Genomic DNA, 12,559 nt, shown 5'->3' on the forward strand with positions numbered 1-12,559 from the left:
GAAGACGACCGGGCCCAGATGGAAGGACAACCACTTGGACGTGGAAACGTTCAAGGAGTGTCTTCGCGACGCCAACTGGAGCCCAATGGGGGAAACGGCAGATAGCCTGCATCTGCAACTTGCAATACGCCTAGAGGAGGCGTACGACGCTGCAATGCCGCGAAGGAAGCCGAGCAGACGAGGAGCACCCTGCTACTGGTGGAACGAAGAGATCGGCCAGCTCAGGAAAGCATGCCTATGGTCGAGGAGATGCTACCAGGGAGCGCGGGGTTCTCCCAGAGTTCGACACGTTGGGAGACGATCTCCGTGCAGCCAAGCGAGTCCTTAAGCGAGCAATAAAGAGCAGCAAGTCGTCCTGCTTTAAGCAGATATGCGAGGAGGCGGATATAAACCCTTGGGGGACGGCATACAAGGTCGTCACCAAGAAGATCAGAATCCAGGAAACGCCGGAAGTAACGTGCCCGATGCTACTTCGTAGAATCGTGAAGGCACTTTTTCCACAGCACCCACACCCACCCACACCCACACCGCCAAGACCACGAACTGTGGCAGCCGATTTCCGCAGAGGAGGTGACGACAGCCATCCGGAGAGTCGGAGACAAGAAGGCCCCAGGACCAGACGGGATCCCCAACAAGGCCTTAAAGCTTGGAGCAACCTACAACATATGCCTAAGGGAAGGAGTTTTTCCCAAGCAGTGGAAGGTGCAGCGCCTAATCCTTTTGTCTAAAGGAAACAAGCCCCTGGAGGAACCGTCAGGATACCGCCCAATATGCCTGCTGGATACCGTCGGTAAAGTCTTGGAGAGGATCTTGTACTCTAGACTACTAGCAGTGATCGAAGAGAAGGATGCTCTGTCAGAATCCCAGTATGGATTCCGGAAGGCCAGATCCACGGTCGACGCCATCAGAGCGGTCACCGACATCGCATATAAGGCGATCGAGGGCATCCGATGGAGATTTGGCATGAAGGAGTACTGCGCGGTTGTGACCCTGGACATCCGTAATGCGTTCAACTCAGCGAACTGGACCCGGATCAAGGAGACCCTCGGAAGAATGGGAATCCCCACCTACCTGCTCCGGATAAGGAGGAAGGACCGAAGCTCTACAAGGTGACAGCCGGAGATCCACTGACGTCGATGACGTCGTGAGAATCTAGCTTCCGCAAGGATGCCAGCTGATTGGCTTTGTCGACGACTTAGCACTGGTCGAGGTGGCCAAGGAGCTCCAGGCGATAGAGGCGACGACGTGAGGGGCAGTCCGGATCGTATCTAGATGGATGGAGGGTGCAGGACTGGACCTGGCCGGCCATAAAACAGAGGCCGTTCTCATCACGAGTAGGAAAAAGGTGGAGTATGCGTCTTTCCAGGTGGGAAGTGCGACTATGAAGTCGCAGGACTCAATAAGGTATCTTGGCGTGATGCTGGACAACCGATTGAGCTACCGTGCCAACCTCGAGTACGTCAGCCAGAAAGCCTCCAGGATGCAGGCAGCCCTGTCGAGGATTCTCCCCAACATTGGGGGTCCAAAGGCAGGCCGGCGACTACTCCTGTCAAGAGTAGTGGCCTCGATCCTGTTGTATGCTGATGACGCAGCTATACGCAGAGCGCTCGGAGTTAGGAAGAATGGCAGAGACCATCCGAGCATCGGCAAGACTGGCGTCGATAGCAACATGGCAGGCAAGGAGGAACACAGCCACTAATGGAAGATGGACCCACAGGATTGTTCCAGACATCGAGCCATGGATAGGGCGGCGAATCGGAGAGGTGAGTTATCACCTGACCCTATTCCTGACGGGCCACGGAGGCTACTGGAAGTACCTGCACAGGTTTAAACACGATGACACCCCTGAATGTCCCGAGTGCCCGCATGAGAGCGAGGATCCGGAGAATGTCATCACCACTGCACGAGGTACCGCTCAAGAACATGGTTCGTCCCACCACCAGAGGAGCTGATGGCCTACATGACGGAGTCCGAGGAGAATTGGAAGCGCGTCTGCGACACCCTTAGAGACATCCAGAGCGATTTGAGAAGATGCGAAAGGGAGCGACGCTTGGCGGAGAGTGCCTAAAGTAGGCAGCCCATTCCCGCAAAGTAATACTTTGCGGTGATCCCTCGGGGAATGAGGTGCGTAGCTGTGTGTGGTGAGTTTAGCTGGGAAGCCCCGAAGGGGTAGTCCAGTTAGGTGACTGGTACGGGCCGGTCACGTCTTTTAAAGATTCTCACCCACCATGGCGTATCTATGAAAACAAACAAAAATACACACACACAAGTGTAAAAGCCATGTATGTGTAAGAACCTTGCTGTAGTAGATCGCTCCGAATACAAGCAACGTGGGAACACACAGCAAAATCAAGTTAAATTGCACAAGTCAATAACATATGTGTATATAAACATGCCTATAGAACGAGATGATACGGTCTGTGGCATCTGTAGAAAGCATCCAAAACTGGGTGCAATGCAACAAATGCAAGATTTGGCACCACTTTGACTGTGTTGGTGTAAACAGCACCATTGCTGTTTGTGTTTGCAGTTGGAATGGACATGCACCGCATGCAAGGCCCCAGCAAGTGATCAAGCTTCAACCAGCAAAGGTGGCAGACGGCCCCAAGTTCCGGAAAACATCAATCCCTGGAACACCGTGCAAGTAGACCAAGTCAATTGCAATATTTCAAAGCCACCTCCAGAAATAAATCTGCACAAGCTGACCGAGCAAACACACACACATACTAGCTCAAATTCCTTGATGTTGGCAATGCTGGAAGAGACACGCGAAGCTGAAAAAAGGTACATAGAGAAGAAATACATGGTGCTTGCACAGGAGCAGGGAACACAGGCTATTTCATTCCCACCAATTGGACCAAGTGCCTCCCAGTTAGCCGCAAGAAAAGTGCTACCACCGGATCTACCCACCTTTAACGGCAATGCTCCGGCTTCAGAAGTGTCTTAAGGGCAAAGCTTTTGAGTTGGTGCGCGATAAGCTGCTGCTGCCAGCATTAGTCCAAGAAGTGATCGATACCCTAAAAACCTTCTTTGGGCGACCGGAAAAAATCCTTGACCGTTTGATTGATAAAATTAGAAAAATCAACGTACACAAAGACAAATTGCAATCTCTTATAGACTTTGCAATGGCAGTACGGAACGCGTGTGCAACTATGGAGTCCTGCAAATTAAACTCACATCTGGACAACCCCTTACTGCTTCGCGAACTCGTCAGTGCCCACCTTAAGGAAAGCAGTATAAAAGAACAATACTTCCGAATTTTTAACGTCACACTACACGGAAACGGATTTAAGTTTGACACCTACGCCTTTTTGGATGAAGGCTCATCCGTCACACTTATTGATGACAGCATTATGGGAATTCTTCAGGTTTCCTCGACTCCGGATCCTCTTTGCCTGCAATGGACCAGCGAAACCATTCGAATGGAGAATATATCCGCTAGAGCTCACATTAAAATATCAGAACCGGGAAGCCACAAAATGCTATGGCTCAATAATGTACGTTCAGTCAAAAATCTCGCGCTACCAAAACAAAGCGTCGATGTCATCAAACTGTGCAACGAATATTCCCACCTCCAAGGATTGCCAATAAAATCGTACTCCAACGCACAACCAATGCTGCTAATTGGTGCCAATAACTGGACTTTGGAAATGCACCCATCGCATCGAAGTGTACACTAGGATGGAGCATCCAAGGAACAATTAATACAAACAGACATATTTCCTTGCATCATTGTAGCTGTAATTGGAGTGAAATCGACAAAGCGGTTAAGGAGATTTTAACGTAGATCCAAGCACACCACGGCAGCTCCACTCTGAAGATGACAAAAAGGCTATGCGTATTCGCGAGGATACTTGTAAAAAGGTAAACGGCCATTATCAAGCCGGCCTGCTTTGGCGAGATAAGGAAGCCATTCTGCCGGAAAGCTACTCCGCCGCTATGAAGCGCCTTGAATGTCTACGAGCTAAAATCAGAAAAGACCCAGACCTGTTCGAAAAAATACAGGTCCAAATTGATAATCTGATATCAAAAGGGTACGCTTTTGAACTTGAGCCCAAAGACGCAGCTAAGCAGATGGATCGCGTATGGTATTTACCGATCTTTATTGCTTTAAATCCGAATAAACCAAGTAAAATAAGGCTAGTCTGGGATGCAGCAGCCAAGAGCCATGGAAAATCACTTAATGATTTTATTTTAAACGGACCTGACTATCTTATTCCGTTAATCGATGTCCTAATGGCATTCAGAGTCGGCAGAATAGCCGTGTGTGCAGACATTGCCGAAATGTTTCATCAGATTAACATTCAAGATAGCGACACGCATGCGCAACGATTTTTATGGTTCCACAAGGATAATCAGACTCCAAAAATATTCGTCATGCGCTCAATGACATTTGGAATTAGCTGCGCCCCTTGCATTTCTCACCATGTCCGCGACAAAAACGCACAGGAATTCAAAAATCTAAATCCACGAGCATACGAGTTCATTACAAAAGCGCACTACGTAGACGATCGCATTGACAGCTACGAAGACGACGATGAAGCAATTGCAGTTGCATCCACAATCCGAGACATCCATACCAAGAGAGGATTCACCATAAGAAACTGGAGCTCCAACTCGACCCCTGTACTTCAATACTTTGGAGAACGACAATTGGATTACCAACACCCAAAAGAATTAGGGGGGCCCGAAAAGGTGCTTGGTATGTACTGGGAACCCTCCAGAGACGTTTTTATACCCGTACTCAATAAAGAGTTAAGGGGTATATTAGATTTGTGGTAAAAGTGGATGTGTGCAACGCAAAGAAGGAAATGTTTCCGACCACATAAAGTATACATATTCTTGATCAGCATCAATAGCCGTGTCGATATAGCTATGTCCGTCTGTCCGTCGGTCTGTCCGTCCGTCCGTCTGTCCGTCTCGATGAGCGCCTGGATCTCAGAGACTATAAGAGCTAGAGAAACCAAATTCGTTTTCCAGACTCATGTGATATCACACTGCTACAAGTATATTTCAAAATTTCGCCAGATGTAGATGTAGATAACAGATGTAGCAAAAAAATGTAAAATTTAACATTTTTTTTTTATTCTAAAATTCTAAAAAATCATATGCTCAAAAATGTATATACTGACTGAGTACGGGTATAAGTAGAGTCGCGTCCCAAGAAGCGACTCACACGTTCCTTCTCGTTATGTATATTTTTAGATTTGCAAGATTGAAAAGAGACGTTTTGAATGGTGAAACAGCTCCAACAAAACGCGAAGCCTTACAAGTATTGATGTCCGTATTCGACCAACTGGGCTTGCTATCATGCTACACTATTGGTCTGAAGATGGTCTCCAAAAACTCTGGCGAGCTGGTATAACATGGAACGCAGAGATTCCAAATACACTCCTTATTTTTTGGACACAATGGAAAAGCGTACTTCTTCAAGCTGGAGAACTGGAATTCCCTCGCTACTACTCATACCTGCTGCCAAATGCAGACCAGAGTGACTTGCATACATTCGTAGACGCTAGTGAAGACGCCTATGCCGCAGTCACCTACCTTCGCATAAAGAGAGGAGAGGACATCGACACGGTATTAGTTGCAGCCAAATGTAAAGTCACACCATTGAAACCCGTCTCAATACCACGCATGGAGCTTTTGGCGTGGGACTAGCAAAAAGAACCATGAACACTCGAGGACTTAGAATCAATTCAAGCACATACTGGTCCGACTCTAAAACCGTTCTTCAATGGTTAACTATGGACCCTCGAAAATTTCAATCCTTTGTTATGCATAGAGTTGGTGAGATCATAGATAACACCAGCCGTAAACAGTGGCGCTGGATTCCTACGAAGGAAAACGTTGCAGACTCAGCTACAAAATTCTTCAAAACTCCCGATGCATCCAGGTGGATCCAAGGCCCACAATTCCTTAGACAATCGGAAGATAAATGGCCACAGCAAGATGTCAAAATAACGACCAATCCGAATTACGTAAGCATGTTTTCATAATAACGAAACTAAAGCATTTTGATTTTGCAGTGGATTACTTTTCGGACTGAAGACGTCTATATAGAGCCGTAGCTACCTTCATCCTATACATCCAAAAGCTGAAAGCAAAATGCGCCAGACAGTCGGAATCAAACCTTAAAGGTGAACAGTCTGGTGCGGAAATACAAACAAAAATAAAAATTAAACGTCAAAAAAACAAGTCAAATATATTTTCTGTTTCTGAATATAGAATAAATTTATTTTTGGCAAATATTTTTTTGTTAAAGTGATAAAAACCAACAAATATAACATTAGTTACAAACAAAAACACAAGATGGCCTCCATGGCCAAGGAGAAACTCCTGACCACGGATTCAAAATATTCAGAAGCTAAAAAAGCAAGATTAACTTCTAAAAGAGGAAAATCTGATGATCACAGTGACTTCAGTAGCGAATATGAAGAAATGGAGGTTACTGAGGCCGATACGATTGGATCAAAACAGGAATCTGGAAAAAATAATTATGTTGAACAAGTAACAAAAAAATTTAAGGTTAGGTGTGAAGAAAAAAATATGGCGACAGAAATGTCAGAAATTTCTGGAACAAAAACGAGTATGGAAAAGAAAACAAAAGTAGCTCAAGAAAAAAAAGTGAATATATTTTACGATGACAAATACAAGGGACCCTACATAGTGTATTTAGACAAAATTACTGGCAAAGAAAGTGAATCAAAAAGATTTCCCATTAACCCCAATGATCTTAGTTGTATATTAATGAAACTGAAAGTTGACTGTGTTCTGACTGTGTCAAAGATAGGCTTTGGCAGATGTAAAATTGAATTTAAAAACTCAATGAGTGCCAATCAATTTTGTGATGATTAATTTAAAGAATCATGGTTATGAACCTAAAATTTTTAATCATTTCGTTTTTAAAACGGGTCTAATTTTTAATATACCAACATCCATTTCTGACAAATTATTAGCTGAATACATCGACTCTCCGGTTCCTTTTGAGAAATTGATTAGAATTAAAACAAGAGATAAGAATAACAAAGATTTATTTGTTACAACTTCAAGACTTAAACTCTTGTTTAAAGTTGCACAAATTCCTTCAGAAGTTGCATTTCTTTATACAAAAGTACCAGTGATACATTATGTTCCCTTTAGTCAATGTTATAGATGCTATAGGTTTGGACATTTTGCTCAACATTGCAAACAAGCAGAGCATTCGCATTCATTAGAAGCTATCTGTACTGATGTGATCTCTGCAAATTGCAAAGAAAATCATGTAGCTACATCTGTTTTTTGTCCTGCTAGAAAGCGAGCGTATGCTATAAAAAAATGTATGACGGTGGAAAATTTATCTAGATTGGAGGTCAAAACTAGATATCCGGCGCTGTTTGGCAAGACGGAATCAGTTGATATTTTTGATCACGATTCTTTTCCGCAACCTTTTTGGCAAAAATCGACAAATGAAAATATACTGTTGCAAAACCACATGTTTTCCACGGCAGAAAGGTTAGGTTAGGTTAACCCAGACGGCCCTCACGGGGCCACGCATAGGCCAATATGGCCCTTAGTTGTCCAGATGAGGGAGTATGAACCTTTCGAGTATATTTATGAAGTTTTGAAGTCCTTGAGGATCGAAGTGTTTTTGGCAAAGGCTAGCAGTTCCCCTGGCGTCCTCTTGGAGGCATCTTCCAGTGATGCCAGTACCGGGGCGCCCAGGTATATTCTCCTAGCCCTTGAGAGAGCCGGGCAGTTGCAGATGAGATGTTCCAGGGTTTCAGTTGCCCCGGATTCCTCGCATTTCCTGCAGTTGCCACTGTTGGTGATGCCTAGTTTGACAGCATGTTCCGCGGCCAGACAGTGACCTGTGAGTATTCCCACCAACACTCTGCAGTCCTTCCGTGGGAGGTGCAGTATGTAGTGGCTGAGTTTCCTATTGCGCTCCTTGCACATGGTTTTTGAGGTTCTGCAGGTGGTGGTTCTGCTCCACTTGCTTCTTGCCTGTGTGTCGGCCCGTTTCTCTAAATCGCTTTGGAGCGTTCTAAGGGAGACAGGCACGTTCTCAGTTCTGTCGTTTGCCAGCCCGACGCCGTCCTTAGCCAGACCGACCGCCATCTCGTTGCCATCGATGCCTTGGTGGCTGGGAACCCAGTAGATCCGCACTGACTTTGTCGTGCTTAGGGTATCTAGTGCCTCCCTGCTTGCCAAGACATTTCTGGAACTGACCGCCGACGACTGCATGGATCTTATCGCCGCCTGGCTGTCTACGAACAGGTTGATCACGTCGTGTGGACGATCCATAGACTGAGCAGCCTCTGCCGCTTTCCGTATGGCGAAGACTTCCGCCTGGAATATGCTGCATTGGTCCGGTAGCTTATAGGACAGCCTTATCTCAGGGTCTGTACAGTATATGCCTGCTCCTACTCCTCCTTCCATCTTGGAGCCGTCAGTGTAGATGTTGAGGTGTTGAGTCTGGTCCCGACCCCTTTCCAATCGTCGGGTCCCATATATGAGGTTGTTTTTACATCCAGGCCAGTTTGGGGGATCATGTAGTCAGATATACTGGTCATGTCTCGGCCAATTGAACTGTGCCGGTGACAGGCCCCAAGTGCTGCTAAGCATCTTCTTGGATACGTATAGCGCAATGGTGGCCTTCTTCACCCCTTCCACTACATTGGGCCTCCATGCCAGCTTGCTATCCAGTACTATGCCGAGGTATTTGACTTGTGCTTTCGGGGTCAGCCTGGTTTTATCAATTTTCGGAGGGATCCATGCCGGTACCTTGCATGTCTTGGTAAAGAGGATGAGATCCGTCTTGTCCGCGTTGATACTGAGTCCTACTTTTCCTGCCCACTCACATATCTCCCTGAGTGTTGATGCCATTATGGAGCTGAGGGTCGATGGACATACTCCCGTAATAATTATGCTTATGTCATCTGCATAGGCTGTTATTTTTGGGGCTCTCCTCTCGAATCTCTTTATTAAGTCGTCGACCACCAGGTTCCACAGGAGGGGCGACAGGACCCCACCTTGTGGTGTGCCTCTATGCGCCCCCCTCACCATGGAAGCGGTGCCCCACTTCCGTCTGCAACTTAGAAGGTTCTTTATCCAGAGGTTGATTGCAGGATGTGTGTTGGTCGCTTCAAGGCGGTCCATAATAGCGTTCGTAGTGACGTTGCTGAATGCTCCGGATATGTCTACGAACACTCCTAGAGCATACTTTTTATTATGGAGGGCTCTCTCGATGGTGGCTACTAGCGAGTGCAGTGCCGTCTCTACCTATTTCCCTTTGGTGTAGGCATGCTGGTTGGTTGACATCAGTCTTCCTACATCATTCCTGATGTGTAGATCCAGCAGCTTTTCTAGTGTTTTGAGTAGAAAGGAGGTGAGGCTTATCGGTCTATAATCCTTGGGGCTCATATGGCTGCACTTTCCTGCCTTTGGAAGGAAGACAATCCCCGAGGTCCTCCATTGGATAGGGATATAGCCTGTGCTCAGGCAAGCTGAGTATATTGCAGAGAGCCATGGGGTGATCACGTCGTTGGTCACCTGTAGCATGGCTGGGAATATACCGTCTAGTCCAGGTGCTTTTGTACCCGCAAAGGAGTCTATAGCCCAGTGGATTTTCTTAGACGATATGAGACCTGTTGGGGGACCTGTCTTCCTCAGTTACTAGGTCCTGATGCGTTGTAGCGTCAGCAACCTCGGTGCATCCTGGGAAGTGAGCTTCCATTAGTGCTGTTAGGGCTTCTTCACTGCCCTCAGTCCACTGTCCATCTTCTCGCTTCAGCTGACTCTGTATGGTAGGTTACTTTGATAGCAGCTTCCGAAGTCTAGCCGTTTCTGGGACTTTCTCGATATTGGAGCAGAAGTTCCTCCACGAGTTTCTTTGTGCCCTACGTATTTCCTCCTTGTACTCCCTGAGTAGGGTTTTGTATTCCTCATTGATTATCTCCTCGTTCGCCTGTTTGGCGATTTTGAAGAATTCTTTGAGGTTGTTTCTTTGAAGCGATAAGTCCCGGTTCCACCAGAGTGCTTTGGTCCTCTTTTTCGTTCTCGAGGGTGGGCATGATGCGTGGTACGCATCCAGTAGTTCCTTGGACAGGGTCTCTAGGGACGTTTCTATGTCTTCCGGGGATTTCACTGTGCCCGGGCGAGTCGCGAGCTTCGAAGTAACTGTTTTTTTAAACTTTTCCCAGTTTGTGTTCCGGGGGTTTCTATAAACAGTTATCTTTGGAGAGTGTTTAAATTCGCACTTGAATTGAATGTACTTGTGGTCTGAGAAGGATGGTCTTTCAAGGACTCTCCAGCCAGATACCAAAGAACTCTTTCCCGTTACGAGTGTTAGATCTAGTACGTTAGACGAGGTGGGACCTACGAAGGTGTGTTCCTCCCCTACGTTTGCTACATCTAGGTTAGTTGATAGTATGAAGTCTAGAAGTGACTCACCTCTGTCATTGATGTCGGGGCTTCCCCACACGCTATGGTGGGCATTGGCGTCCGTACCAACCAGAAGTTGCCGGTCTTTCAGGCTGGCTTCGGCCACCAGACTCCTTAGCTCTTCCGGTGGAGCTGGCCTATCGTGTGCCTTATAGCAGGAAGCTACCATAATGTGCTTTTCCTCGCTTTCTAGCATCACCGCAGTCAGGTCGTCAGTGCTGTAGTGAGACAAAAGGTAAGCATGGATGCCCTTTCGTACGAGTACGGCGATTCTGTTCCTGCTTACCGATGGTGAGTGGAAAAGGTTATAATTGGAGGACTTTAGTCCGGCCACAGCATTGTCGTCGGGGTGGCGCTTTTTGAGGCGAAGGTATTCACTACCCATGCCTCACGCCATCTTATCGAATCTGGGGTACAGCAGGTCCTCTACCTCCTTGCTGATTTGGAGCATCGCACTTTGTCCCCCCTCCTGGGGTAGTGGGCTCCCAATGTGCAGGATCTTCCAGTTCGCAGTTAGCACGTCTGGGTTCAGCCGCTGTAGCAGCCTCAGCGCACGGTCCCCTTGGATTGCGATGCGGAAGAGTATCTTCGCCCTTGGTATGGACGGGATTATCTTCTTGTCCACCACCTCCCACAACGCCTCCAGTTGGCAGACCGTTTGCGTCAGCCACTTGAGTTTGGGGTCGTCCATACATTTCAGTATTTTGACCCCGTTCAGGCACCCAGCACCATCAAACGTGGGCATGGGGTCCGTTGGGTCCTCCACCATTCTTCCGAACAGCGATTCGACGAGCTGCGCGTGCACCATCTTCCACCGCGCCAACGTCATCTTGCCATTCTCGTCGCTCCGGTAAATGAGTGCCACGTTCAGGTGTCGTTTGGTCACCTCATTGACCTTCGCCTTGGGCTAAGGCTTCTTTGCCGTTTTGGCTGGAGGTCGTGCCCCTTTGGCCCGCGTTGCCTCTTGCTCGCCGGAGTGTCCTTAATGGGGCTCTCGGTCGAGCGTTGCCTTTTGGTGGCGGGAGTCTCCTCCACCTTGTTGGCAAATTCGCCCTTCGTCGCTTTCAATTGCGGCATCTGCGCAAAGTGTAAACAGCCCTCCTCTACCTTCTGCTCAACCCAGGCTGGCTGGGACTTCACTTCTTGGAAGATGTCCTTTCTGCCTTGGAGCCAGCTTTGGATCTTGAGCGCTGCCTCGTATTGCCCCTCCCTGGAACGCTTCGGCCCTTTCCTACGCAGGGAGGTGGAACCACGTTCATGTGAGCGGAGAAGGCTGTCTTCCTCCGTCTTGCTGACGGAGAGCACGCTCTCAAGGTCTGAGTAGCTTGGAGTGAGTCTGTTCTGTGGCAGTAGCATTACAACTGACATGACCTGCTCCCGCCGTGTCCGCGGTGTGACACGCAGAGAGGATTGCTCCTCCCCGTGCCCGCCGTTGGTAGCATTCACGCTTTCCATCGACGTTTGGGTTGACATCCCAACCCGTGTTGGACCGTCTGTCCGCTCCATACTAGGCCCGAAGGTCCATACGTAGCTGATGTTTATCGGGGGAACCACCCCTAGCGTTTTATGCCTACCCGCCAGGCACCTCCAGCCATGGCCATGGTTCAGTTCCCCCAATTTTGGTCGGGAGGACCTGGACCTGGCCTTGGCTAGACACTGCATTACCTCGGACAGAGCAAGCGACAGTGCATTACCCGATCCGGGATAATGCAGTGCCCATTGCCCAGCCGGCACCCTCGGGGAGGGTTCAGCTGGAGGATTTTCGCCGGCCTTCCACGGCAGAAACTGTACATTCTTTTAAACCCTTTAACAAAATTGTTAAAAACAACAAATATAAAAATACGGAAAGTCTAAATGCACAAAACACAATAAAAGCTTGGCAGAATGTTTAAGAGAGCATGAATATGTTCCAAGTGAACGATTCACTCCCTGAACATCCAGAAATAATATACAACATGAGACGGCTCTTAACACAGCTGAAAAAAAAAGCCTTAACAAGCTTTCTCTAGACATCTCCCATTTTCTTACAGATACAAACAACAATAATATGAATATAGATACTAGAAAATTCCTAGAGGAACTAAATGCAACAATTTTGCAAACAAACTGTAAAATTGATTTAAGTAAAATGTAT

The 12,559-nt window shown here is 47.5% G+C and overlaps 2 protein-coding genes across 2 annotated transcripts; one reads left to right on the forward strand and one right to left on the reverse strand.

The window, feature by feature from the left end:
* Positions 1-1,276: 1,276 nt before the first annotated feature.
* On the forward strand, positions 1,277-1,699 carry LOC121404394. The gene has a single exon (XM_041593735.1). The coding sequence runs from the start codon at positions 1,277-1,279 to the stop codon at positions 1,697-1,699; it is 423 nt and encodes a 140-aa protein (XP_041449669.1).
* An 8,905-nt stretch (positions 1,700-10,604) lies between these two features.
* Positions 10,605-11,122, reverse strand: LOC121404397. The gene is made up of 2 exons (XM_041593738.1): positions 10,712-11,122; positions 10,605-10,643 (listed from the first exon to the last, which is right to left on the reverse strand). Exon 1 carries the CDS (start codon positions 11,114-11,116, stop codon positions 10,814-10,816), a length of 303 nt encoding a protein of 100 aa, XP_041449672.1. The 5' UTR covers positions 11,117-11,122; the 3' UTR covers positions 10,605-10,643; positions 10,712-10,813.
* Positions 11,123-12,559: the final 1,437 nt, after the last annotated feature.

The sequence above is a fragment of the Drosophila obscura genome, unplaced genomic scaffold (assembly GCF_018151105.1).
Source record: "Drosophila obscura isolate BZ-5 IFL unplaced genomic scaffold, ASM1815110v1 contig_199, whole genome shotgun sequence".
Classification (NCBI taxonomy): domain Eukaryota; kingdom Metazoa; phylum Arthropoda; class Insecta; order Diptera; family Drosophilidae; genus Drosophila; species Drosophila obscura.

Coding starts and splice junctions, on each gene's coding strand:
- LOC121404394 (XM_041593735.1), top strand. CDS start 1,277: ATGGAGGGTGCAGGACTGGACCTGGCCGGCCATAAAACAGAGGCCGTT.
- LOC121404397 (XM_041593738.1), bottom strand. CDS start 11,116: ATGGACGACCCCAAACTCAAGTGGCTGACGCAAACGGTCTGCCAACTG.